At 43.9% G+C, this 25,266-nt stretch overlaps 1 protein-coding gene across 1 annotated transcript in view; it reads left to right on the top strand.

The window, feature by feature from the left end:
* MAP3K9 (mitogen-activated protein kinase kinase kinase 9) overlaps positions 1-2,870 on the top strand; it is a 52,303-nt gene extending 49,433 nt beyond the window's left edge. The window contains exons 10-11 of the mRNA XM_065685594.1: positions 338-1,153; positions 2,389-2,870. Of these exons, the coding sequence (XP_065541666.1) occupies positions 338-1,153; positions 2,389-2,870 (1,298 nt within the window). The remainder of the gene's footprint in view (positions 1-337; positions 1,154-2,388) is intronic.
* Positions 2,871-25,266: the final 22,396 nt, after the last annotated feature.

The following is a 25,266-nucleotide window of genomic DNA, read 5'->3' as shown; positions in this document are numbered from 1 at the left end:
CTTCACTTGTAAGGAGAGATCCTTGTAATTTTCCTGCCTTTTGTTCTTCACTCCCAAACATCTAATTTTACTCTAGAAATAACTGAGGTGTCACTTGTTTCTGAAATACTGTTCTGCAGTTGATCCCAAACACTTTGATAGTGTTTCCAGTTATTTGTCTCAGTCTATGGGCTTTGGAGACAGTAGCCTGTCAGTACTTGGCACTTGGAATGATGCTCGCAATGAAGACAGTTCTGTCTTCTGAGTGAAGCTTATTTTCATGTATATTTGTAAGACAGTAAAATTTGCCAGTGAAAATGTTACATCAATGCAAAGTCTGTTTTCATTTGCTTTTCAGACGATGAAGACAGTGAATGCCTTAATGGGGAGGGCAAGGTGCACCCTTCACCTGGGCACAATCAGTCATACCTCTGCATCCCATTTCAGAAGAATGAAGACTGGGATGGCCCTTCTAGTGATGCCAATGAGGAGTCCACCCCTGTGAACTCTGCTACTAGTACCCCACAGCTGACACCCACCAACAGCCTCAAACGTAGTGGCTCCCACCACAAGCGATGTGAGATTGCATTGCTTGGCTGTGGAGCAGTGCTGGCTGCTGCAGGCCTGGGTTTTGATCTGTTAGAAGCAGGGAAGTGTCAGCTGCTGATTGAGGAGGAGCCAGAGGCACCCAAAGAAGAGAAGAAGAAGCGTGACAGCCTTTTCCAGCGAGCTGGACGCCCGCGCAGGAGCACTAGTCCACCTTCCAGAAAGATCTTCAGGAAAGATGATCCCATGTTGTTGCTAGGCGAGCCATCCACATCCCTCACCCTTCTGTCCCTGTCTTCCATTTCCGAATGTAATTCCACCCGGTCCCTGCTGCGCTCAGACAGTGATGAGATTGTGGTGTATGAAATGCCTGTCAGCCCGGTGACAGTCAAGGCTCCCATGCCAGTCATTACCAACCCTCTAGTCAATGTCCAGATCGAGAGGTTCAAACAAGACCCCAACCAGTCCCTGACACCTACCCATGTGACGCTCTCTTCTCACACCCAGCAAAGCGGGCACAGGCGCACACCTTCTGATGGGGCCATCAAAGGGAGCGGACTAGTTGTCAATGGGTGCCCAACCAGCGGATGCCCTTCCAGTAGCTGTTTAACTGGAGCACTGGGAGCAGGTAGGTTTTCAGCCATCTTCCTTTTCCTCTTCAGAATAAAGACCCAAAGAGTATAACTATTCATTAGGAAGTAAACATGTTGCTTACAGAGCATCCATTGTGATGGCCAGTCCATAAGATGAGCTTATAGGTGCTGCCTTTACACAAATGATGAACAGAATAATGCAGTAGTGGTCTCTGTTCCAGCATCTCAGCTAAGGAGCTCTCCTCTCCTGTGCTGTGAAGCAGAGTGTAGTATTGCTTCTTAGATAAAGATGGTACCAAAGTACAAATGCTGTGCATTTTAGCAGTTCCTCGGTATTCGATATCCAATGCCTTTATACACTTGTTTGTATTGCTGTTATAATATCAAAGTAAATTCTGATCTTTAAGGCATTGAAAACAGGATCTCTAAAACATTTTGGGGCTATGCCACTGTTGCTCTTATTCTTTTGCCAGTAAAAGGAATCTTCATGTGTAGGCAGTGTTCTCACTGTTGCAGTCTTTAGGTGTGGCTATGACTTGATAACCTAAAAAAATGCTTTCCTGTTTTCTTGCTCTAGTAATTCAGAGGGAAAAAAAAGAACTAGAATAATAAATTAAAATCTGATTTAATTAGACTTTTACCAAAGGTAAAACAAAATGTGAGGTTGTCTGTTGAATGGCAGTCTGCAGTAAAATGTGGGTTAATGCAACTGAGAATACTCATTAAAATGGTATTCATGAAAATGTAAAACTTGTGTTTATATATAAAACACCATCCCTCACCCCTAAACAAAAAGCAACCAACAAGTGTCCACAGTAGGGGGTGTTTATTGAGTCTTCAGGAAGTTGGTACTGCTCACTGCAAATAGGTGTCGTATACCCTGCTGTGCAAGTGTCTCCCTGCTCTGTTCAAGTTGTTGATGGGTAATGTGCCCTTGGAAGGATTTGGAGAGTCCTTACCTCTGGTAGGAGGTCAAACCCATGCTCTTCAGTCTGAGAACTGAAGAAAGCAAATGAGAGAATGAACAAAACTTGTTGCTTGTGCTAGGCCAGTGTCTTGCAATGTGTTGAGAACAGCATAGGGTTAAAGAAGACAGTTACTTCAGATTGGCGTGATCCTGAAGAAACACAGTTCATAGATTCTGACAGGAGGCTTTCTGCTTTGAAAATGTTTTAGCAGTATACATACAGTAAACTAAGATCTGTTGGAACCATTTAGCAGTGACATCTAACATGTTTCCTTCTTCTCTTACATGCTCTGTTTTGGATAGGTGTATTAAAAACACCTAGTCCAAGTAGAGATCCCAGTGAGGTCCCTCGCCTGCCGGACCCCAACCTTGTTTTCCCTCCAGCCCCAAGACGATGGAATGCACAGCAGGACCCCACACTGGAAAGACCCAAGACACTGGAATTCCTGCCTCGGCCACGTCCTGCAGCCGGTCGGCAGCGGCTTGATCCCTGGTGGTTTGTATCACCCAGCAATACCAAGGGTGAATCTTCTGCTAACAGTTCAAGTACTGATACTCCGAGCAATCTGGACTCTTGTTTTGCTAGTAGCAGCAGCACTGTAGAAGAAAGACCTGGACTGCCTGCACTGCTTCCTTTCCAGGTGGGTCTTCCTGTAGAGGAGCGGACACTGTTGGACATAGATGCTGAGGGGCAGAGCCAGGACAGCACCATTCCGCTATGCAGAAGTGAACTTAACTCACAAAAAGCTGCAGCATATGAACTCAAGCAAGAATTCTGGTCCTAGTATGAAATCCACTGGGGACAGTGAGCCCCTCTAAATTCAATCCTACTTTTTGCACTGAGAATGCACTTTGAAGACAGATGAGATGGAGGGATGCTACAGAGATCATATGGTGCTGCCTCTGCTGAAGATGTGTTGTTCGACTGCCTGCTTTTTGTTTGCAGTTGGATGAAACTTGGCAGCTGTGAGCTGCTGACTTGCTGTGGGGTTTTTCTGTAGTCTTCCCTGCCCTCTTATTGCAGTTTGAATCTGCAATGAGCTGAAATTATCATATCAAAGTCTTTGTTACTGACCTTGTAGGATTTGGCACTTGCAGTAAGTATATTTATATTGGTATCTATCCTGGTATTAATCAGTATTTTCAAAACTCAGATACTACACTGCAGCAGACATCAGTGTTTGATGTTTTCCCAAGGAATCCAGGACAGAAACAAGTAAATATCTGGAGACTACATTCTCTAAAATGTGTTCAGATCATTAGACAGGCTTGGGAATCATGGTGCCCCCACCAAAGGAGCAGAAGTAGCTATCTTAGACTCGCTTGTCCTCTTTTGCTCATGTGATAGTGCAGGGTGGAACAGATTGCAGAGGAAGGGCATGGCATTCCTACTGATGGAGATTTTTGAGAACAGACCAACTAGACTGTTGGGAATGAGTAGGTGTAGTTAATCCTGACTTCAAGGCAGGTTGGATGGACTTCAGTGATCTCTTGAGGTCCTTCTTGGCCCTATTTTTCTATGATACTGTGCTTTCAAAAAGATGAAGGCTTTTGGTATAGCTGTTAACTCTAGGTTGCTTTTTTGTTTAAAACTTTGGTTCCATCAGCCTCCTTTTCCCACTGTCTGTATCCCAGGCTCATAGTCAAGCTGCTCAGCTTTGGGAAGGGAATTAGCAGGAACTGTTTCTTTAAAGCTGTATTGGCTTGGTTGTGTCCTCTCACTTGTTTTTTTTAACTTCCTGGTTTTCCTCCTTTCTTACACTTTTTAGGAGTGGCCCTTGAAACCCAAGACTGTTCTTCTACACACTGATAATTGTTTAAGGCTTTTTTGAAATTGAGGCTTGTTAGTAGTTGGATTGTGCAAACAAGAATCAGAACATCTGGATTCTGTTTTATTTTGTCACTGTCTCACTGTGTGACTGTGGGCAAATAATGTAACCTCTGTGCCTAAATTTCCCCATCTGTAAATAATAGGAATAATACCTACCTCACAGGGGGAGGGGTTGGGACATATGTAATAGATATAAAGTCCTTTGAGATCTTTGAGTGAAAGGCACTATAGACATGTAAAACTTTATTCTTGTTCAGATATGTAAAAACTCCTAACTGGAGCAAGAACAGACCCCTGTCTTGAAGGAGGAAGTCACACAAATGGGGTGTGCCTATGCTTACAACCTTCTGTACAGAGACTGCACGTGTGTATGTGCCTCTGCAGGTATATCTTACTGGCTTTAATAAGAGCTTCACTCTTCCCCAGTTTTGGCATTATAAATAAGGGATGTGGCCTTTATATGAGCATAATAGGGTAGTCTGCTTTTTGCAGGGTACAGCATATGTGTTCACTCTTTTTGTAGAGATCAGTGCTCATTTTGCTAATCTACTGACCATTTGGGTACAAATAACTGACTTGACAGTGCTGCCAATGCAGCCCTCAGCCTGTTAGGGCAGTCCATGAAGGCAGTGTAGCCGAATACTTTATCAAAGCTGTCAGCACAGGAACCTGTGTGTTTTAAATGTTTGTAACCTGATGTTAAAAACCAGCATGTGTGGGGAGGTACTGTACTTAAGGGTCTTTAGTTCTGTTTAAGGGCTAAAACCAGCATGTTGCCATTAGTCAAGCACACCTTTTTTTTCCAAGCAATTACGGTATATTTTCCTGTAGAAAGGTCACACATTTCTTGTTTATCACATTCTATTAAGTGTGTTTAATGGCAGAATTGCTTTTTGCTGCCTTCCCCAGTGAATGCTCCAGAGCTAGCCTTAATGGTGCTATCCAGCTGCTGAAGCTGGGTAGACTGTTGACTGAAGACAAGGTGTTCTGATGTGGAGCTAAGATACTGAAAAAAAAACCCTTGAATTGCTGACACTTCTGTTAATTGTAGGCCTTTGGCATTATTGATTTCTTAAGCATTCATCCTTTTGCTTTCTATTTCTGAAAACTCAGTTTGTGATGTAGAGACCAAAAAAAGGTAAGCCCCACCCAACAGATGGTTAATTTGGATTATGCTATAGAGAAAAACTCAAGGTATGACGATTCAGAGGCTGTGTCAGAGGATCATAAAAGCAGGAGATTAAAATTATCTATTTTTCATATTCTCCCTTACCATTTTACCATCTGAAACAAAACTGGATCAGCTGTTCTGAAATGTAATGTTTTCTATCTAAAAAGTATCATTACAAACATCATAGAAAACATCATCATTTAAGACATCACTTGGAATAGGTCTATTTGAACAGACAAAGATGTGTTTATTTGCATGGAGTGGGAGGTTACTTTTCTGATCACACTAGTTTACTCAGCCCACTGAACTTTATGATAGTTGGCCATTTACTTTTACCAAGTCAACCATAAGGTTTCTGTCAAGTCCCCAGCAGACAAGACTGCTGTAAAGCCAAGTTGTCCTGTCACCTCTTTTGCTTAGGGAAGTTGAGGATGAAGCATCAAAGCCCCTTTCCATTCTCTCCCTTTTAGGTAACAACTTGGTGACACTGGTGTGTAGCTGACCCATTACAAGTACTTTGCTCTGAAGACCATCTTCCCAAATACCAAATAGACATTCTTACATCAAGGGAACTAGGTAGGTCAGATGACAAGGAGTCAAGGATCCAGATCAGGGTTTCCAGCCTAGATACTCTGTATTACAACACTGACAGAAAGACTAGGTAAAAGTGTAACATTTGGTGTCATGAGGTTTGTTTTTTTGTTTTGTGTTTGGTTTGTTTTGTGGTTATGGGTGTGTTACGTTGTTGTTTTGTTGGGGTTTTTTGTTTTGTGTTGGGTGAGGTAGTCTTTGAGCATCAATCAACCCATCACTCTCTTCCAGCTAGGAGCCCTGTGGCTACCCTGAGGTATCAGGCAAGAGAAGTCTGCTGTAGAACCAAAGCTATTGGCTTTAGCAGGTGGTGGGTATTCTCTGGCAGGCAGAGTGGGCTCTCAAGGCAAAGATTTGTCAGGTGCTTTACCTTATGCATCCCAAAAGCTGCTGCAGCTGGTGCCCTGAAGCCTAGAGGCTATGTGCCTGTTTAAGCTAGCTGGTATCCTCTCTGTATCTCCATCTATGTCATCCTGTCTTGATTTCCCTCCTTTCTTAATCTGTTGGGGAATTCCTTCCTAATTGTTGGAGCTGAAGTGCTCCAAATCTCCACTGTAGACACTGAGACCATATGAGTCTGTCATCTTACAGGTCTTTTTTTTCCCTGCTTGTTAGTATTGCTGTTTGTCAGAGAGACAAAAGTTCCAGAATACTGTTGATTGACATACCCTTCCTGCAGTGCTCTTGAGGAAGATGGTGAAAAACTTTCTGTTAAAACACTTCAATAAATGTATTGTTTCTTAAATAGCTGAATATTTTTTTTTTGAGAAAAAAAGATATAATGAGAGCATAAAATCACTGAGCAGTCTCAACATAATGACAAAAGAATGGTGTAAAGTGTGTTTAAATAATTACAGGGCTCACAATGAGGAAGTGACACATTTTTAAACTGATAGTAATAGGATTGTTGCTGAGAGAAATCTTTCTGGTCTGGAAATGTATTTTATTTTAAATAGTCAGCTGGCAGTGTATAGCACTAATTTATGTAACTGATGTGGCCATTTAGGAAATAGAAAAAGAGTTTGCCAGCTGTTCAGAATATGCTATCTTTGTAGCATGTTTGTTTTTCCTACAAAACTTTGGGGAAAGCACAGACATAGCAACCAGTGCAAAAAATGACAAATTCTTTGATGGAGATGATGGAAACTGCACAATGCTGTGTTTTGCCAGCACGTAGGTTTTATCTCCTTCCAGTCCTTTTCAGAGGTGCATATGTAACTCTCTGTAGGGGTGTTGGGTTTTTTGTTTTCCTTCAGATTATTATTACGATGGGTTGATAATCATCATGGGGCCATGAACCTCAGTGAAAATACTCTTTTTGTAATGGTTTTCTAGCAAAGTGAGTATTTTCAAATTGAATTTTTCGTCAGTGATGTCAAAGGCCTGTTCTGGTTTGGCATGCTTTTATGACGAAGTATTTTTCTGTACCTCTAGGAATGGGAGTAGTTGCCTTCCTCTTCATAGCATGCTGTTATCTTAAGACTTGGTGGACAGTACTGTGTAGAGATATTACTTGGATGTGGCATGAAACCAAATACCTCTCATTCTGTTGAAGGTGAGGCAGTAACAATCAAACAGAGAAAGGTCTTTGCCATCTGGAGTGTTACGTTAAATAGAAACTTACTTGAGTCACCTCTCTGTATTAAGCTTAACTTTTATTTGAAACTTAATTCATCTCCGTGGGATGAATATGAGAGCTGGAGTCCCATTAGATGTGTGAAACCAAACCTAATACTGCATTCCAGAATTCAATGATACCCTGTTACTTTTGTAAGTAATTTTAAGCTTGATATTAATGGTTTTGTTTCTTTGGGGGTTTTTTGGAAACCTTTATTCTTGGAAAAAGTGCTATTGCTTTCTAACCTTTTCCATGTGTTCTAGAAATATTCCCAAGAACTCTTACCAATTGCATGGCAAATAAAAAGGCTTATATCTTAGAATCATAGAATAGTTAGGGTTGGAAAGGACCTCAAGATCATCTAGTTCCAACCCCCCTGCCATGGGCAGGGACACCTCACACTAAACCGTCCCACCCAAGGCTTCATCCAACCTGGCCTTGAACACTGCCAGGCATGGAGCACTCACAACCTCCCTGGGCAACCGATTCCAGTGTCTCGCCACCCTAACAGGAAAGAATTTCCTCCTTATATCCAATCTAAACTTCCCCTGTTTAAGTTTTAACCCATTACCCCTTGTCCTGTTACTACAGTCCCTAATGAAGAGTCCCTCCCCAGCATCCCTATAGGCCCCCTTCAGGTACTGGAAGGCTGCTATGAGGTCCCCACGCAGCCTTCTCTTCTCCAGGCTGAACAGCCCCAACTTCCTCAACCTATCTTCGTACAGGAGGTGCTCCAGTCCCCTGATCATCCTTGTGGCCCTCCTCTGGACTTGTTCCATCAGTTCCATGTCCTTTTTATGTTGAGGACACCAGAACTGCGCACAATACTGCAGGTGAGGTCTCACAAGAGCAGAGTAGAGGGGCAGGATCACCTCCTTCGACCTGCTGGTCACGCTCCTTTTGATGCAGCCCAGGACACGGTTGGCTTTCTGGGCTGCGAGCACACACTGCCGGCTCATGTTCATTTTCTCATCGACCAGCACCACCAAGTCCTTCTCCACAGTGCCACTCTGAATCTCTTCTTTGCCCAATCTGTAGCCATGCCTGGGATTGCTCCGACCCAGGTGTAGGACCTTGCACTTATCATGGTTGAACTTCATAAGGTTGGCATCAGCCCACCTCACAAGCTTGTCAAGGTCCCTCTGGATGGCATCCCTTCCCTCCAGCGTATCAACTGGACCACACAGCTTGGTGTCATCGGCAAACTTGCTGAGGGCACACTCAATCCCACTGTCCGTGATAACAGGTCATCCTTTTGGCTTCACTTTTTTCAGTATGAAACAGGGACTGCTACAGTTGGAAGAAGCCTTCCAGTATCTTAAGGGGGCCTGTAGGGATGCTGGGGAGGGACTCTTCATCAGGGACTGTAGCGACAGGACAAGGGGTAACGGGTTAAAACTTAAACAGGGGAAATTTTGATTGGATATAAGGAAGAAATTCTTTCCTGTTAGAGTGGTGAGACACTGGAGTCGGTTGCCCAGGTAGGTTGTGAGTGCTCTGTCCCTGGCAGTGTTCAAGGCCAGGTTGGATAAAGCCCTGGGTGGTATTGTTTAGTGTGAGGTGTCCCTGCCCATGGCAGGGGCGTTGGAACTAGATGATCTTAAGGTCCTTTCGAACCCTAACTATTCTGTGATTCTGTGATCCTTAATCATTCCCCTGTAACTGCAGAACAGTTTCTTAGCTTCCATATTTATAATTGACTTCAGGCTATAGTTGGGTAAAACAGGACATTAAGAGTGAGGGTATAGGCATCTGTTAAAACATATTTGCAAACAAGCAATAAACACAACATCTGTGTGCAAAGAGAACCAAAACATGCTGGCATGGAAGGTAACTTTCAGACTTCATAACTATTTTTGATCATATAATTATGATAGCTTTAGGGAAGAATGCATTCTTCTGTTTTTCTGAGTTCCCTATTGTAAGATGAGATTGTGTTGGTTTGCACAGCCAGTGGTATTGTATCCAGCTGGACAGAAAGGATCTTTTATCTCTTCCTTTTTCGTTTTTCCCTATTTCCAATTCAGTTTGTGGTTTAGATTGTTTTGTTTTGGTTTTGGGGATTTTTTTTGTGTGGTTGACAAGCAAGAGTCTTAAGAAGAACTTATGTTTATTGTTTCTTCAGCCTTACTTTCACAGTTTTGTGAGGCAGTATGGAAATGCATTTATGGCTTATTCTGCTGCTCCCTGTATTGAACGCAGTAGTACGCAGTCACATGCTGCGATTAAAATGCATGTGCTTTTGTTTTTTTCTCATGCTCAGCCTTTTCTAGCAGCTTTGCCATTGGTCAGAGATGAATACAGCTTCTGAAATGACCTACATCAGCTTTATTTTTGAATGCTAAGAGGAAGTCATTCCCAGGCTGAGGTGTGTGTACTTGATTAAAAGGTAAATTGCCACTGGTGACTGAGTGGTGATGTGATGTAGCTACCAGAATTATTATTGATCCTATCTAACAGAACTGCAACTGGAGGGTCTTCAGCATTTCATCAGTGTTGTGTACAAGAAACACGTTTCATCTCCCTCTGTACAGGAGTGAAAAATATTTTCCTTTTATTTTCTTTTTCCCTTTGGTTCTAAATGACCAGGAACATTATTTTCCTGCTGAGAATGGCTTCTTACACTGTTTGTGGTTTATTGGTTTTGCAGGGTTTTTGTTTGGCTGGGTTTTTTTTTTGTTTAAGTCTGTGTAATACATACGTATGTGTTAGGTGCATCCTGTGTTTCCAGGTGCCTTCCATCTCATGCCTCCTTGCTAGGGCTTGAGGTTTTTTGGAGGGAACTCCCTGGTTGAAACTTTTAGTACTGTAGCATTCTTTGTCACACATCAGGCCATCACACACCAGCATTGTAAACATTTTGTGCCCTCCCATTTAGTGACGTGCATACACCCTTGTGGAAATAAGTATGTTATCTCTCAATGAGAATTCTGCCTCTATCCCATCTTTATTGGTTATTAATTCTTGCTACCATAGTACTTGCAGGCCTAAGACAGAAACCAATACATGTTTTAGGTGTGCTTTCACCTAAAATGTTTCCAAGCTGGAAGTGTAAGACACAGCTGGGGGAAGTGAAAGCAGAGGTTGGCAGAAAATAGCAAATAAAACAGTGAAATTATCGTTCTTAATGTAATAAGCAAAGGACAGAGGGATAGTAGCTGCTTGGTCATCTGTCAGCCATTGTAGGTAAGTTGTGCCCTAAAGAAGAATTTAAGGAATGTGTACTGGGCTGATTGTTCTATTTTATTTTACCCTGAGCTACCTCATTTGTAGAGACAAAATGGGAAGAAAGTGTAAGTTTTGGTAAGAATTGCTCTAGGTTGGCAGTTGAGGCTGGAGTGATGGGAGGACAGAGGCAAACATTTGTATTTGGCTCTTTGACATGCAAATTCCTGATGGAAAAATAAATCCAGCAATTCAGTTTTATAAGTTTACACTTGCATTTGCTATGTGTGTCTCTAAAAGAAACAATAAGTGACAAGGCAGGGTGTTCTCTTGATGGTTTCCAACCTGTGGAAGAGCTGATTATCCACAGACCAAAAGGTGATTTCATATTGGTCACTTCTGCTTTGAAAACAGATCTTTTTAAAAATAATTTCATGTGCTCTTACAGTGGACCTGCACACAATCAGGATTGTTCCCCTGTATTTGCAGTTTTGTTTTCCTAATGTATCAGATCCTAATACAGTCCGTATTGTATCTGAATGCTAATAATGTGCAGACAGCCCAAAATTGTTAATATTAAGAAACCACGACACATTTTTAGTGTGTAGTGTAATAGTTGCAAGCTCAGCTTGAAGCGGGCTATTGTTAGGTCTGTAACTGATGAGAGAGATGGATGCATAGCTGGGAAAAGGGGGTTTAGATCTGCAGGAGGAATGCCAAAGTTTTATTTGCTTAAAATAAATTATTTGAACAATAATTGGGGGGGGATGGGCGGGGGGGGTGGGGTGGCTAGAGGGAGGGGGAGGAGAGAGCTTCATTATCCAGAAATACTTTTCTAGGATCTTGTCCATGCTCAAATTTTAGCTTGCAGGATAGCTACTTAGAACCTCCATTGTGTTCAAAAGTTATTGGTTGAAATCCCAGAATAAAACCAGAATAGTGCATCTTATATATGCTATTTCAGAGTGATTGATATTTTCTCCCTGTTCTATCTTGATTGTTCCAATTAGTGTTTTCTCAAGAACAGATGTTGAGATTGGATAAAGCTAACCTCTTCTTGAAGTGAGACATATGGGTCTGATAAAGAAGAAACATTGTTCTAGCCATGTCCTGATGCTTTTGTGTCTTGCTTTCTTAGCAGCAGAGGTTATAATGGAGCAGACAGACATGCTGCTGTGTTTTCCAAGCTTCATTGATAAGAATGCTGCTAACAAACAGCAGATTTCATTATATATAGATGAACAAGTTTTTTGGGAACTTTTGTACTTCATTTCTCATTGAGTTTCAGAACTAACCTGACTTCTGATTACTGTTTGTCATAGCTCTGAGTGTTGCACAGTGAGCTTCTTGAGTTCATCTACATCTGGAGTAGAACTGAGCTTCTTCCTTGGGTTCTCTGGAATTTGTGAATGCGGCCACTTGTTAGGTTGAGTAACATATTTTCTCCCAGGTGCAGTTGGTGTCACTAAATGAGTTGTCATCTTCAACTGACTGCCCAGATATTCATAGCAGGCTTGTTCTTCTGTCTTGGATGCTTTAGTGAGCAGCTCTTACAAAGTCAACAGGGTTAGCATTTGTATCTGAATAGGGCAACTAATACCTCTGAGCTGAATTTTCACACTGCATCTCGAGCAGATGTTACTGCGTTAGTTCTGCCATTGCTCTGTTTTCAAGGTTATCTTGACAACCATAACATCTAGAAATCCTAGACTGCAAAGAATAAAGCCACAGGGAAAAAAAAAAAAAAAAAAGGAAGAAAAAGAGTTGAGTTTGGGCAAAGAGTAAAACCCGTTCTATGTGCAACATAGGTCTCTTTGGAGGATGGCTAAATTCCAAGTGGAGAATATATGTAGATCCATTTAAAGTCAGTAGGCATCCATGTACCACATATTTGGCAGTTATTATAGCAAACCATGTAAAGCCAAGGACATCTAGTAGTAAAAGTTTATATTTAGGGTAATTAACTTTGAAGTTAAAAGGGAACAGGCCTCAATTCAAGAAAGGTATTCATCATGTACTTAAACATCACTGAAGTCAGTGGAATATATCTGTGGGTCAAAATGTACAAGACCCCAGTTCAGCAAAGCTTTTAACCTAAACTGGGGGATTGTCCTGTAGAAATTAATGGTGAAAGACGAGGAGGATGGAGTTCCTTCACAAGCCTCTGGGTAAATGCTGGCTTGCTTGCTGACTCTTGTGGCCTTTCCCTGACTGTGCATGCCATGCCTCTTTGACTGCTAGTTCTTTCCACAAACAGGGGAAGCTTTGAGAATGTTTTCTGACACAGGAAGAAAGAACAACTACTTCTGCATTAGTGTGTTGCCAGCTGTAAAGGGGCAGTAAGTGGTGCATGGAGGTTGTATATGCAAATGTCAGTTTAACCTGAGGCCTTTTCTCAGGTGTTTTTTCTAATTTTAAAAATGCATCCCTCCAGGCTGGTGGACAGACGTGACAAGTTCAGCAGTGGTCAACATCCACCACTGTTACTAGGCTTCTTGTTTGCCAGCTGCTGGCACAGCACTTTGTGCTGGTATATATGATTTCTTTGTCACAAATTCAGGACAAGCTGGAAATATCTTATATGATTTTTTTTGCCTGACTTGAGAGGCTTATATGGAGTGGGCAGGGCAACAGTGGTGGAAAAATCAGGGAAAATACCTGTGCTTTTAACAATGTCTCTTCTGTGGCTTTGAAAGTCCCAAGAATTTCTTAGCCAGAGAATGTATTTCCTCCCTCTTTTTTATAAGCTACTTCTTTCTTTTGCCTTATTAATTGTGGATCTGCTCCTGCTTCTATTTAAAGCCAGATGCAAAAATCAGTGACCTGACTTTCCTAGGCACAATATTGTAAATCTGAAGAACCAGGTGAGTAGATTACTCTAGTGTAAGATCATGCCCCCATGTCTGTTCTTTTGAGATGTGGGGTAGTTTCTGCTTGTGTTGAAATCACTGTGTGGAGGGTGTTGGGTATTTTATAAGGAACTCCAAACTCTGCAGGACTGGGATTCATCTTACAACTTAACTATTTCAGTCGGGTTTTGGAGACCTCTGTGTGTCTTCTCTTCTGTTCATGCTGTTCAAAAGTCTGTTGCTATGGAAGTAGCACCTGAAGATATGTTTTGCTGAAGAACCTGCAATGAAGCTGTTGCATTAGCAAATGGTAATGTATGTATCCCAGAGTTAAGTAAAATAACAGAGGCCACCAAGTTTTTCTTGTTTTTGTGATGAAATGTTGTCAAATTAAGTGATTTGTTGGAACCTTCCTTTAACTTCTGTACAGCAGTAAGCTTAGAGGAAAAGAAGATTGCATTATTTTTTAAAAAGCTTTATTTGTGACCCGGACTTGTTGCCTCTGACCCTCTTGGGCTTAAATAGTTAAATTATATTAATGTCCAGTTTGTTTCACTGTAGGTAACACATCAGCTGAATACTCTTGTGCATAATCTACTGTATCTTTCCTCTGTTCTGTGTCAATGTATTATGTGTATTTGGATTACAGTTCTTTTTTGTATTAAATTATTTTATGTTATAGAACAATATTTAAGCAAAGCAAAGAGCTAATGGAAGTTGTTGGCGTTTTGGGATTTCTTTTCTCTTTGCTCTTTTTTTGGATGTACTGTAAATTGTAAACCAAGGATGCCAAGCAGGCTTGGTTCAATGGCTGAAATTATTGTATTACAGTGTAATGCTGATCTAGGCCTTGTCTCAACACTAGAGCACACAGACTTGAATAAAACTGTTATAAAAGTGATCGTCTTTAGGCCTCAGGTTCTTGATTTTGTGCTTCAAATAATTTTGAGCAGATATTTGGAATAGCAGTGGCATTCCTTGCTCTGAGGAGTTCAGAGTTTCTCTCAGTGCCACAAGAAGTTTATTTTTCTTTGCTAGGTACCTTCGTCCTGATCAGCTATTTCAGCTCTGGGTCCATCACAGGTTTTTTGAAACCCCAGACAGCTTAGTATCAGTCTTGGCACACAGTACCTTTCTGCTAACTCTGTCCTGGCTTTTCTCTGAACAGGGTAATTTATCTCTTACCATGTTTATTAAGGATAATATTTCTGTTAGCCTAAGATTTTTCTACTCTTTATTTAGTATCTCATCCAGAATGTGAATCTGAATGCCTGGATCTGGAGCTAATGCAGTAACACGTTTTGCGCATGATGACATTTAACAGATGGTTTAGATTCACTGCTGGTGCTGTGCCTTTGTCCCTGCCACATCATTCAGTGAGGCACAGTTGCTTGAACAAGGATCTTTCCAAGCTGCGTTCCATCTACTGTCGGTGTAAAAGCCATAACAACGTGGTTTTGATTCCTAGGTTGTGCCTTTGCTCTTCTCTGCCACAAGCCATCATTTCACATTTCTCTGCTTTAAGAAATATAGCTGCACTGATGAAGGATGATGTACTAAAGAGAACTTGTTGCCCAATTTCCTTTTAAAAGAGGTTTTCATCTATTGTGGGTATGTGTAAGTAACTCTTCACCTTTCCAGCAGTTGAGAACAGTGAACAGTGCATAGGTAGACTACCTTTTGTCATATATTCCATTCAAACTGCTATAGTGATGTTTTTTGTGATGAACTGGGAGGAGGGTGGATAGGAAGTCAATTAAGTTTAGTTATAGATAATAGCATGCACAGTGAATCACCTTTTGAAACACTTACTTTTAACAAAAGTTATCTTGCAATGTTTTCTCTTTCAAACTCTCTTTCCCCTTCTTTCCAGATCCTGACTGCCTGAAACTAAAACAAACATTTCTACCTTCTGTAATGTTCTGTGGAGTAGGATTTGATCCTAGAAGAATCAGGTTTTCTAGCTGAATTTCATCACCTGTTACTACCACAAGGTTACCATAATGTTCAAACTGGCCTCATCAGGAACAAAATGTCTAGATGCATCATAGCAGATAGATTTCTGACAGCAAGTGCAGCCTCTGCAGAAAACAGTAGGAACACAAAGCACCGGGGCAGAACATAAAAATACAACTAGTAGGTTTCTAAGCAGGGAAACCTAACAACTTCTAGCAGAGACGCCAGGGTCAGCATGGGTGCAGAACGAACACACCAGCAGATGCTTCAGGCTGAGTAACTTTAGTTTTTCGTTTGTCGGCAAGTAGGCAAGGGTTGGACATACAAATTCTACAGCACATATCTTGTGTAGGCCTTTAGCTGTAAATACACCCAAGTGAAGAAACTGTGTATTACTTTATGTTCCTTGGATGGCATATGCTGGAATAATACAAGTGGTGATCTGACATCCTGTTGCATTCCTTGTTGAAACTTCCAGTAGCTTTCCAAGGCTAAGCAAATTAAGGCAAAGAGGGCAGGCTTTCCTATGCAGCTGCAGCTCACGTAAGAAATGAATCACAGAATGGTTTGGATTGGAAGGGACCTTAAAGCTCATCCTGTTCCAATGCCCCTGCCGTGGGCAGGGACACCTTCCACTAGACGAGGTTGCTCAAAGCCCCATCCAGCCTGGTCTTGAGCTTGGATGGAAGTGAAATTTTGACATGCTTGGCCTTCTTACATGAAAGCAAAGGGAGAGGCAGTCCTGCTAAAGCTAGGCCTAACAAGAGCCTAGTTAATGAAAAGCTTGCAGACATATTGGGATCAGGCTCAGTCAGCTTTAGGAAAAGTGCTGGAGTGAACACAGCAACAACAAACATCAAAGTATCTCAGCGAGGGTTAGCAAGCTTTATCTTCATGCTTGGACACAATTGACACTACAGTTTGCTCTGGCAGGGAAAGAGGAAACAATTGTGACGAAGGATGAGTAAAACCCTAGGGCTTTCAAGTAGACTTCAACATGCTTTGTGGGTCTGCTGCTTAATCTCAAATCTTATTAAATGGCATGTGACTTCCTTTCTGTTAAGTTCTCATTATTTTAACAAAGAACAAATCCAAGTGGAATGAAAAGAGGCAGGATCAACTGATAGCACTCCAACACAAAGCAGAACAAAACCATAATCACTTTACTAAATATAACCAAAGCTTGTACTCTTCATTCCTATGAAATTTGCTCTGAAATTTATTTCTTTCTCCCAATATCATGCTCTAGCATCCTTATTTTAATAACTAAGCATGGGCTTGAATATCCAAAAGAAAAAGCTTGAATGGGGTTACCTGTGACAGATTGCAGCCAAATATTAAAAGAACCATCTGTTACTGATGCAAATGTCTTGAGCCATTGTGTTCCCCAGTGGGACCCTGAGCCAGTATTTGGAGAACTGGTCATTGTACAAAGAGCTTACCATTTATGCAGCTGTCTGGCATCTCTGATTTTTGTGGTCTTCCTGTGGTTTTATCTGGCTCTTTAGTTTTTTTCCACAGATACCCCTAAATCTGGCAGGACCCAGTCAGAGGTGTAAGAGGATCTTTTAAGCTGGTGTGTATTCCAAAGGGGCATTTCTCCTGACATGACATGGTGATGGTTTGTGACTGGAGAGGTTGGGGCAAAGGAAGGGACCTCAGAGTGGTAGGGAGGGAAAGAAATAAGCAAAAGGTGGAGAGTTCCTTTATTCTTGTCTGTCTGCAGAAGGGAAGGGATGGGTGGACCAGGAACCAGCACAGAGGAAGATATGGGTCAGAAATTTGCAGGGATGCTACAGAAAATGAGAAACCAGCACAGCTGCTATGGAATAGGAAATACCCTGGCTGATAGAATCATAGAATAGTTAGGGTTGGAAAGGACCTCAAGATCATCTAGTTCCAACCCCCCTGCCACAGGCACGGACACCTCACACTAAACAATCCCACCCAAGGCTTCATCCAACCTGGCCTTGAACACTGCCAGGGATGGAGCACTCACAACCTCCATGGGCAACCCATTCCAGTGCCTCCTAACAGGAAAGAATTTCCTCCTTATATCCAATCTAATCTAAACTTCCCTTGTTTAAGTTTGAACCCGATACCCCTTGTCCTGTCACTACAGTCCCTGATGAAGAGTCCCTCCCCAGCATCCCTATAGGCCCCCTTCAGGTACTGGAAGGCTGCTATGAGGTCTCCACGCAGCCTTCTCTTCTCCAGGCTGAACAGCCCCAACTTCCTGAGCCTGTCTTCATACGGGAGGTGCTCCAGTCCCCTGATCATCCTCGTGGCCCTCCTCTGGACTTGTTCTATCAGTTCCATGTCCTTTTTATGTTGAGGACACCAGAACTGCGCACAATACTCCAGGTGAGGTCTCACAAGAGCAGAGTAGAGGGGCAGGATCACCTCCTTCGACCTGCTGGTCACGCTCCTTTTGATGCAGCCCAGGATACGGTTGGCTTTCTGGGCTGTGAGCGCACACTGCCGGCTCATGTTCATTTTCTCATCGACCAGCACCCCCAAGTCCTTCTCCACAGGGCCGCTCTGAATCTCTTCTTTGCCCAACCTGTAGCCATGCCTGGGATTGCTCTGACCCTGGCGTAGGACCTTGCGCTTGTCATGGTTGAACTTCATAAGGTTGGCATCAGCCCACCTCACAAGCTTGTCAAGGTCCCTCTGGATGGCATCCCTTCCCTCCAGCATATCAACCGGACCACACAGCTTGGTGTCATCGGCAAACTTGCTGAGGGCGCACTCAATCCCACTGTCCATGTCAGTGACGAAGATGTTAAACAAGACCAGTCCCAACACCAATCCCTGAGGGACACACTCGTTACTGGTCTCCAGCCGGACATTGAGCCATTGACCACAACTCTTTGTGTGCGGCCATCCAGCCAGTTCTTTATCCTCCGAGTGGTCCATCCATCAAATTGATGTCTCTCCAATTTAGAGAGAAGGATGTCGTGTGGGACAGTGTCAAACCCTTTGCACAAGTCCAGGTAGATGACATCAGCTGCTCTACCCCTGGCCATCAGTTCCGTAGCCCCATCATAGAAGGCCACCAAATTGGTCAGGCAGGATTTCCCCTTAGTGAAGCCATGCTGGCTGTCACCAAGCACCTTGTTGTTTTTCATGTGCCTTAGCATGCCTTCCAAGAGAATCTGCTCCAAGATTTTGCCAGGCACAGAGGTGAGACTGACTGGTCTGTAATTCCCTGGGTCTTCCATTTTCCCTTCTTGAAAATGGGGGTTATATTTCCTTTTTTCCAGTCGTCGGGAACTTCACCTGACTGCCATGATTTTTCAAATATGATGGCCAGTGGCTTAGCAACTTCATTCACCAGCTCCTTCAGGACCCGCGGATGGATTTCATGTAGTGGTTTTCCATAGCAAAACAGAATTGTTTTCAATTGTTCTTGTCTCAAAGGTCTCTGCATTCAGCACCGTCTCCTTTTCCTTCTTATCCTACATCGGAGCCCTCACTTAGCACAGGGGCTGCTTCTCTGCACTTCCCCAGGACTACCCTGCCTCACTCACTCAGTTCAAATTTCCTATCTATCTTCCACCCTGTCCAAAGCTTATGTTCATATAGCCCTCCTCAATGAGCCTTCTAGGTCCCTTGCCTTAAGGTCTCTGTACTTGCTTCTATTGCCGTGCCATTCTCTCCTCATGGGTGAATGGCTCTGTGGGAGTAGAAAAGCAAGCCAAACCTGAAACACTGAGCTGCTCAGGGGGATTTTGAAGCCAGAGAAAGGAGGCTTCCAAGCAAGGCCAAACCTAGAGTTTTCACACCCTAGCTGGTGCGAAAGAATTTGCATCTCCGTTTTTGAGGGTAGGAAGAGCAGGGTGAATGACTAGAGTGACAAGAAGGAAGTACGGCAGTAAAGATAGATGCTCCATCACCAGCTTCAGGTTTCAGCCCCTGCCAAACTGAGTGAGAGCCTTGTCTCCATAGGCCTAATTATCTCCCTGCATCTTCTTCCAAAGAAGTAAATGTCAGTGGTGTCTCTGGGCAGGAAGAGCCTTTCAGGCAGGCTCTGTAGCACGGTTTTAATTTCTGCTACTTTTGCATTTATTATTTCTGGGGTGGTTTCAGGACTATCTCATGTCAGCACTGAAAGGATTTTAAATTTAGACCTGCCCAAGGCAAAAACAAATAAATTCCCACCTTAGGAGGCATTGCACCGGCAATGTTGCTAACTGGTGAGCAAATCTTCAGGTATGCAGATGTGGCTTTTTTAATTAAAAAAAAAAAAATACTTATTCTACTCATAGAATCACAGAATGGTTTGTGTTGGAAAGGACCTGAAGATCATTTAGTTCCAACCCCTGCCATGGGCATCTAGTAAGGCCATTCATGTATTCCCACAGCAATTGAAGGCTTTCTGAAGAGCTTGTGTGCCATTGCTGCTGGTGGCAATTACCTTTGGTGGTATCAAGGTTACACCTGCAATGTTTTGGTTTCCTTAATTTTTGTGTCAGGGAGCAGCAATGTTAGGTGCTGCTCTGTAAGGGAAGATGAGCTGAAGCAAAGGGTGACAGCGGGACAGTGGCCTCACCAAAGCAGTCCCAGGGTACCTGGGCAAGATGAGCAGAGCAGGTTTAATGATTGTAATTGGGGCCAGTCACAGTGCAGTGTTGCCAGACATGTCTGTAGGGATAAGGCGCATCCAAGGCTGAGCCAGGAAGGCAAGCGTGGGCATGGGTCAGTAAGGTACTGGCATGGCCATAATTTAGCTGAGGCAAGCAAATGTGGCTACCTAGTGATGGGGAGGAGGCTGTGATGAGGTTTCTTATAGCTCTTGTCCCAGCATCAGCAGTGTCCAACGCCACAGAGCTGTATCCCTCTGAGCTGGCCTTGAGCCTGAACAGCCAGACCTGTAGAAGGTTTGGTTATGGAGGCTGTTGGGTACTTGGTGGGGAGGCACCTATTCAATGACAAATCCATTATAATTCATAATTATCTTGGTTTATGCTTGTCCAGTTCTGCAGATCATCATTGTAATCCAGTGCAGCTAGGGGAAGAGAGGACAGCCAGGACTCAAGAGCTTTCACCACTACTGGGGTTTCGGAAACCCAACTTCTGCTGAGTCTGATGGAAGCAGCAGCTCCTGCAGCCTCAGTGCACAGTGTCTCCAGTACAAACAGCTGAGATTAAAAACCATTCTGCTCTCTTTCTCCTCCTCCATGCAATTTTTCATCTTTATAACCCAAGCTCCTTCTCTGCAATCAGATAACTTTCTCTGGAGCAGTCTGTCATCACTGTTTGCCAACTGATTTCTCACCTGTATGCAATTCTGACATTAGGGCCATGCTGTTCTTGCAGCCACATGTCAGCTCTTCTGAGTTAGCCTAAGTATTTTTCCCTTCACAAACTACATGCAAGGTAGGGCAGCCAGTTTTGTGTCCCTAAAGATTAGACACGTACCTTCCAGCAGTGCTATTTCAAGCAACGTCCATCACTCCCCTTCTGCTTAGAGACACGGATGAGGAATCAAAATTATCCATTCTTAATTCTGGAATGGCATCACAGCAACTTATGCTTCAGGGTTCCTCAACTTAAAACAGCCATCACAGAAAATGTTGCCTGACTCTTGATCACAAATTCTTACCATCCAAAAAATAGATTTGTTTAAAAAATGTTGTTGCCCAGTGCAGAGCTGAGTGTCTGGAGAGCTGAAGAATTTGCTGCAATAGCTTGCAAGTCCTGTCTGGATTTGTACCTACACAGCCTTCAGGATTTAAGTAAGTGCTGCCTAATGTGTCTCCAGAACAACAGCGCTTTTAGGACTAGGGAAGGCCAAGGCAGAAGCTGCCAGCAGAGTATTTGAGCATCAATAATGTTAAGTATTGCATGAGCAACTACTAAGAGTGTTGGAAAAGGTTTTCATTTCCTCATCTAAACCATGCAGTGGTTGGTGACAGGGAGTTTGCAGACAAGCTTAATAGAATAAGAGCAGAGCTCTCGAACCATGTGGCTAAGGAAATCTGAGGGCCTGACCAGCCCTGTGTAACCTCTGGTTTGTCCCATCCAACAAAAGATTCTCTTCAGGGCTGTCTGAACAGCTTCATTTTGATGCAGTTCTTTAAGGTCTCAGACTGGAAGACAGCAAGATGAATTCAGGGTCATCTCAGACTGGAAGTCTTAACCTTGTGGCAGGCCCTTTGTAAACTTATTCTTCTCCAAATGTTTTGGTGTGTATTGAGTTGTTGCCTGTATATATCCTTAACAAAACCAGCTGAAAGCAAGACATGTCGGTCAGCAACATCCCCATCAACATCCCATTTGTGACTGAAGCACTATGCCAACCATCACAAGTGCCATACACCTATCTAGTCCTATGACTCATGTAGCCATATCTGCCGGGAGATTTGCTTTAGTGTGCTAATGTTGGCTGCTGAGATCCATCACAGGAAAGCAGGCTGGAGCTTGGGATGTTAGAGCTGGCTAAGCACTTGGATTCATCTTCCCAGTGTGTTTCCCACGTGCCTTGTCACACCCCTCCTTTAATGGCTTTTAGAATGGGGATGTTTATGTGGGCACATCACCAAGCTCGCAGGCAGTGCAGTGCCCTCAGGAAGTGCAGCACACCAATGCATTTCCTTTGCCTGCTGTTTCCCATGTCTGGGATAGCATACTGTCCTGGGTTCGGCAGCAGCAGTCATTTTTCTCCTTCTCAGTAGCTGGTGCAGTGCTGTGTTTTGACTTTCAGCCTGGGAACAGCGCTGATAACACCGATGTTTTTAGTTGCTGCTCGGTAATGTTTACTCTGACCAAGGACTTTGTGAGTCTCAAGCTCTGCCAGGGAGGAGGGGAAGCCAGGAGGAAGCAGAGACAGGACACCTGACCCAAACTAGCCAAAGAGGTATTCCATACCACAGCACGTCATGCCCACTACATAAACTGGGGGCAGTTACCTGGAAGGGCCAGATCACTGCTTGGGTCGGGTTGGGTATTGGTCGGCAGGTGGTGAGCGGTTGTATTCTCTTCCCTTGTTATTTCCCTTGCCATTATTATTATTGGTGGTAGCAGTAGTGATTTGTGTTATACCTTAGTTACTGGACTGCTCTTATCTCAACCTGTGGGAGTTACATTCTTTTGATTCTCCTCCCCATCCTTCCAGGAGCCGGGGGAGGAAGGGGGGGGGGTGAGCGAGCGGCTGTGTGGTTGTGGGTTGCCGGCTGGGCTTAAACCATGGCACACGCGTGACTGGGAAGTCATTCTCTGAGGGCCTAGGTCCATGTAGGTGTGCAGGGGGCTGGCTACATAGCCATGGGTGAATCAGTAACACCCAAGTTCTTCTTGGCATTCTATTCTGTGTCTGTCTGACACCAGCCTCTTGTCCCTCAAAGACCTCATTCAACCTCATTTACATGTGGTTCCCTGCCTTTGGCTTTTAATACAGCATGGTGACTGTACCACATTCATCAGGGACCATAGTGACAGGACAAGGGGTAATGGATTCAAGCTTAAACAGGGGAAGTTTAGATTGGATATAAGGAGGAAATTCTTTCCTGTTAGGGTGGTGAGGCACTGGAATGGGTTGCCCAGGGTGGTTGTGAATGCTCCATCCCTGGCAGTGTTCAAGGCCAGGTTGGACAGAGCCTTGTGTGGGATGGTTTAATGTGAGGTTTCCCTGCCCATAGCAGGGGGGTTGGAACTGGATGATCTTGAGGTCCTTTCCAACCCTAACTATTCTGTGATTCTATGTTCTGTGACAGGAACAAATAAGGTATGGCATCAGGCTGAGTGTGAGGGTTGTGTATTAAATTTAGAATTAAAGCGACAGGCCAAACCCATGGATTTGCACATGCAAGGTGTATGGGATTCTTCACCAGTGGTGCTAAAGCAGGGATTAATTTTATCCTCGCAACACGCTGGGAAAAAGTCAACACTTGATCTCCCTGAAAGTCACCATATGGCCTGGCGAGTTTCCTTCCTTTCTAGAAGGAAGAGTTTTGGCGAACACAGTACTGCTGCAGCTGGGAACCGTGCTTAAAATAACACCAAGTCTCCGGCTCAGATTGGTAGCCTCTGGCAGCTGCACTGTGGATTGCTGGGAAGAAACTGTTTGCATCCTCAGAGTGTAGGGGATGTTCCTGCCGGTGCAGAAATACTATTTATTGCTGAACGGTTTGTGCCGTGACAGGCGGGTGGGGATGTGGGTTTACTGTAAAAGGGCAACCCAGGGTATAGACAGCAAGTTCGTGCTGCTGTGATGATGGATGACTCAGGCTGTGATGGTCTGTGTCCTGCTTAAGAACTTGAAGGACAAAATTTGCTGCAGTGGCTGTTTCATTTCAGCACTTTAATGCCTGAGAACATTCACCACATCTGCGCCTCAGTGCTGTGCTGTGTCACTGACAGGACAAAAATAAACCAGTTTCTTTTACTGCATGGGCAGCAGACAACATGGCAAAGAAGCCTTGCTCAGACAGGTCGTTGGGTTTGATTCGCTTCAGCTCATGCGGTGACCAGCAGCCACTGACAGGCATCCAGCACTGGGTGGCTCTGTGCTGTATATATAGATTTTGGTTCCCCCAGCCAGTCACAATACAGAAGCCACTACCGCGCTCAGCTGTTGTATACTGAGGGATGTTTTACCTGGGCATTACAAACAGGGCATTGCTCAGACCTGCCTCTGGCCCAGCCACACGATTACCTGGTAACCCTTTGTTAAACCCCTTTGTTAACAGACATCACCCTCAGTTTTCCTCCTTGCAAGAAAAAGGTTCCTGCTCCCCCTGAGGGGAATGATGAGTACAGAGACTTCTCTGTGGGAGCCGGGGTCATCTTGTTTGAAGTATTTTCCTTTGCTGTTTAGTGTGATGGTGGTGTTAGGTTTTAATTACAGCTGATTACATGCTTTTTAATCGTCGTTGCCTTGCTCCTGAGCGGAACTGAAGGACACTGCCCAGACAGGCTGAAGGCATCTATCCCAGGGCTGAAGGTCCTTATCTCTAACACTGTGCAGCAGCTTTGAACAGCAGCAAAAAGTGGATGTGAATACTACAGTGTCGTATCCTGGGCTGCATCAAAAGGAGCATGAGCAGCAGGTCGAAAGAGGTGATCCTGCCCCTCTACTCTGCTCTCGTGAGACTTCACTTGGAGCACTGTGTGCAGTTCTGGTGTCCTCAACAGAAAAAGGACATGGAGCTGTTGGAACAAGTCCAGAGGAGGCCAGGAGGATGATCAGGGGACTGGAGCACCTCCCGTATGAAGACAGGCTGAGGAAGTTGGGGCTGTTCAGCCTGGAGAAGAGAAGGCTGCGTGGAGACCTCATAGCAGCCTTCCAGTACCTGAAGGGGGCCTATAGGGATGCTGGGGAGGGACTCTTCATCAGGGACTGTAGTGACAGGACAAGGGGGAATGGGTTAAAACTTAAAGAGGGGAAGTTTAGATTGTATATAAGGAGGAAATTCTTTCCTGTTAGGGTGGTGAGGCACTGGAATGGGTTGCCCAGGGAGGTTGTGAGTGCTCCATCCCTGGCAGTGTTCAAGGCCAGGTTGGATGAAGCCTTGGGTGGGATGGTTTAGTGTGAGGTGTCCCTGTCCATGGCAGCGGGGTTGGAACTAGATGATCTTGAGGTCCTTTCCAACCCTAACTATTCTATGATTCTATCTTGCATAACCTTTGTGGAGCTTGTATCGGAAGACACTGAGAACTCATTTGTGTTTTCTTTCCCATTTTATGTTTTCAGATATAATCCTTACCCCAGTCCCTCATCTTTCAGAGTACTCAGCCTTTATTTTAAAATAGATTCAGTGTTTCTTGCATGATTGATAGCCAAGAGGCAGTCTCTCATGTGGTTCACATGGTGCCAGTCCAACGTAGATGAAAGGGAAATGGGATGAACTATGCTAGCAGATGGCAAGTCACAAGGACCCCACAAGTGTCACAGCTCCCTTTCTGTCCAACACCCCTTGCCACTTATCAGAGATAACTGGTGTCATGGTTTAATCCCAGCCAGCAATTGAGCACCACGCAGCCACTCACTCACTCC

The sequence above is a fragment of the Lathamus discolor genome, chromosome 6 (genome assembly GCF_037157495.1).
Source record: "Lathamus discolor isolate bLatDis1 chromosome 6, bLatDis1.hap1, whole genome shotgun sequence".
Lineage (NCBI taxonomy): Eukaryota > Metazoa > Chordata > Aves > Psittaciformes > Psittacidae > Lathamus > Lathamus discolor.
The sequence above is the reverse complement of the archived record's forward strand: the minus strand, read 5'-3'. Positions and strand labels throughout refer to the sequence as shown.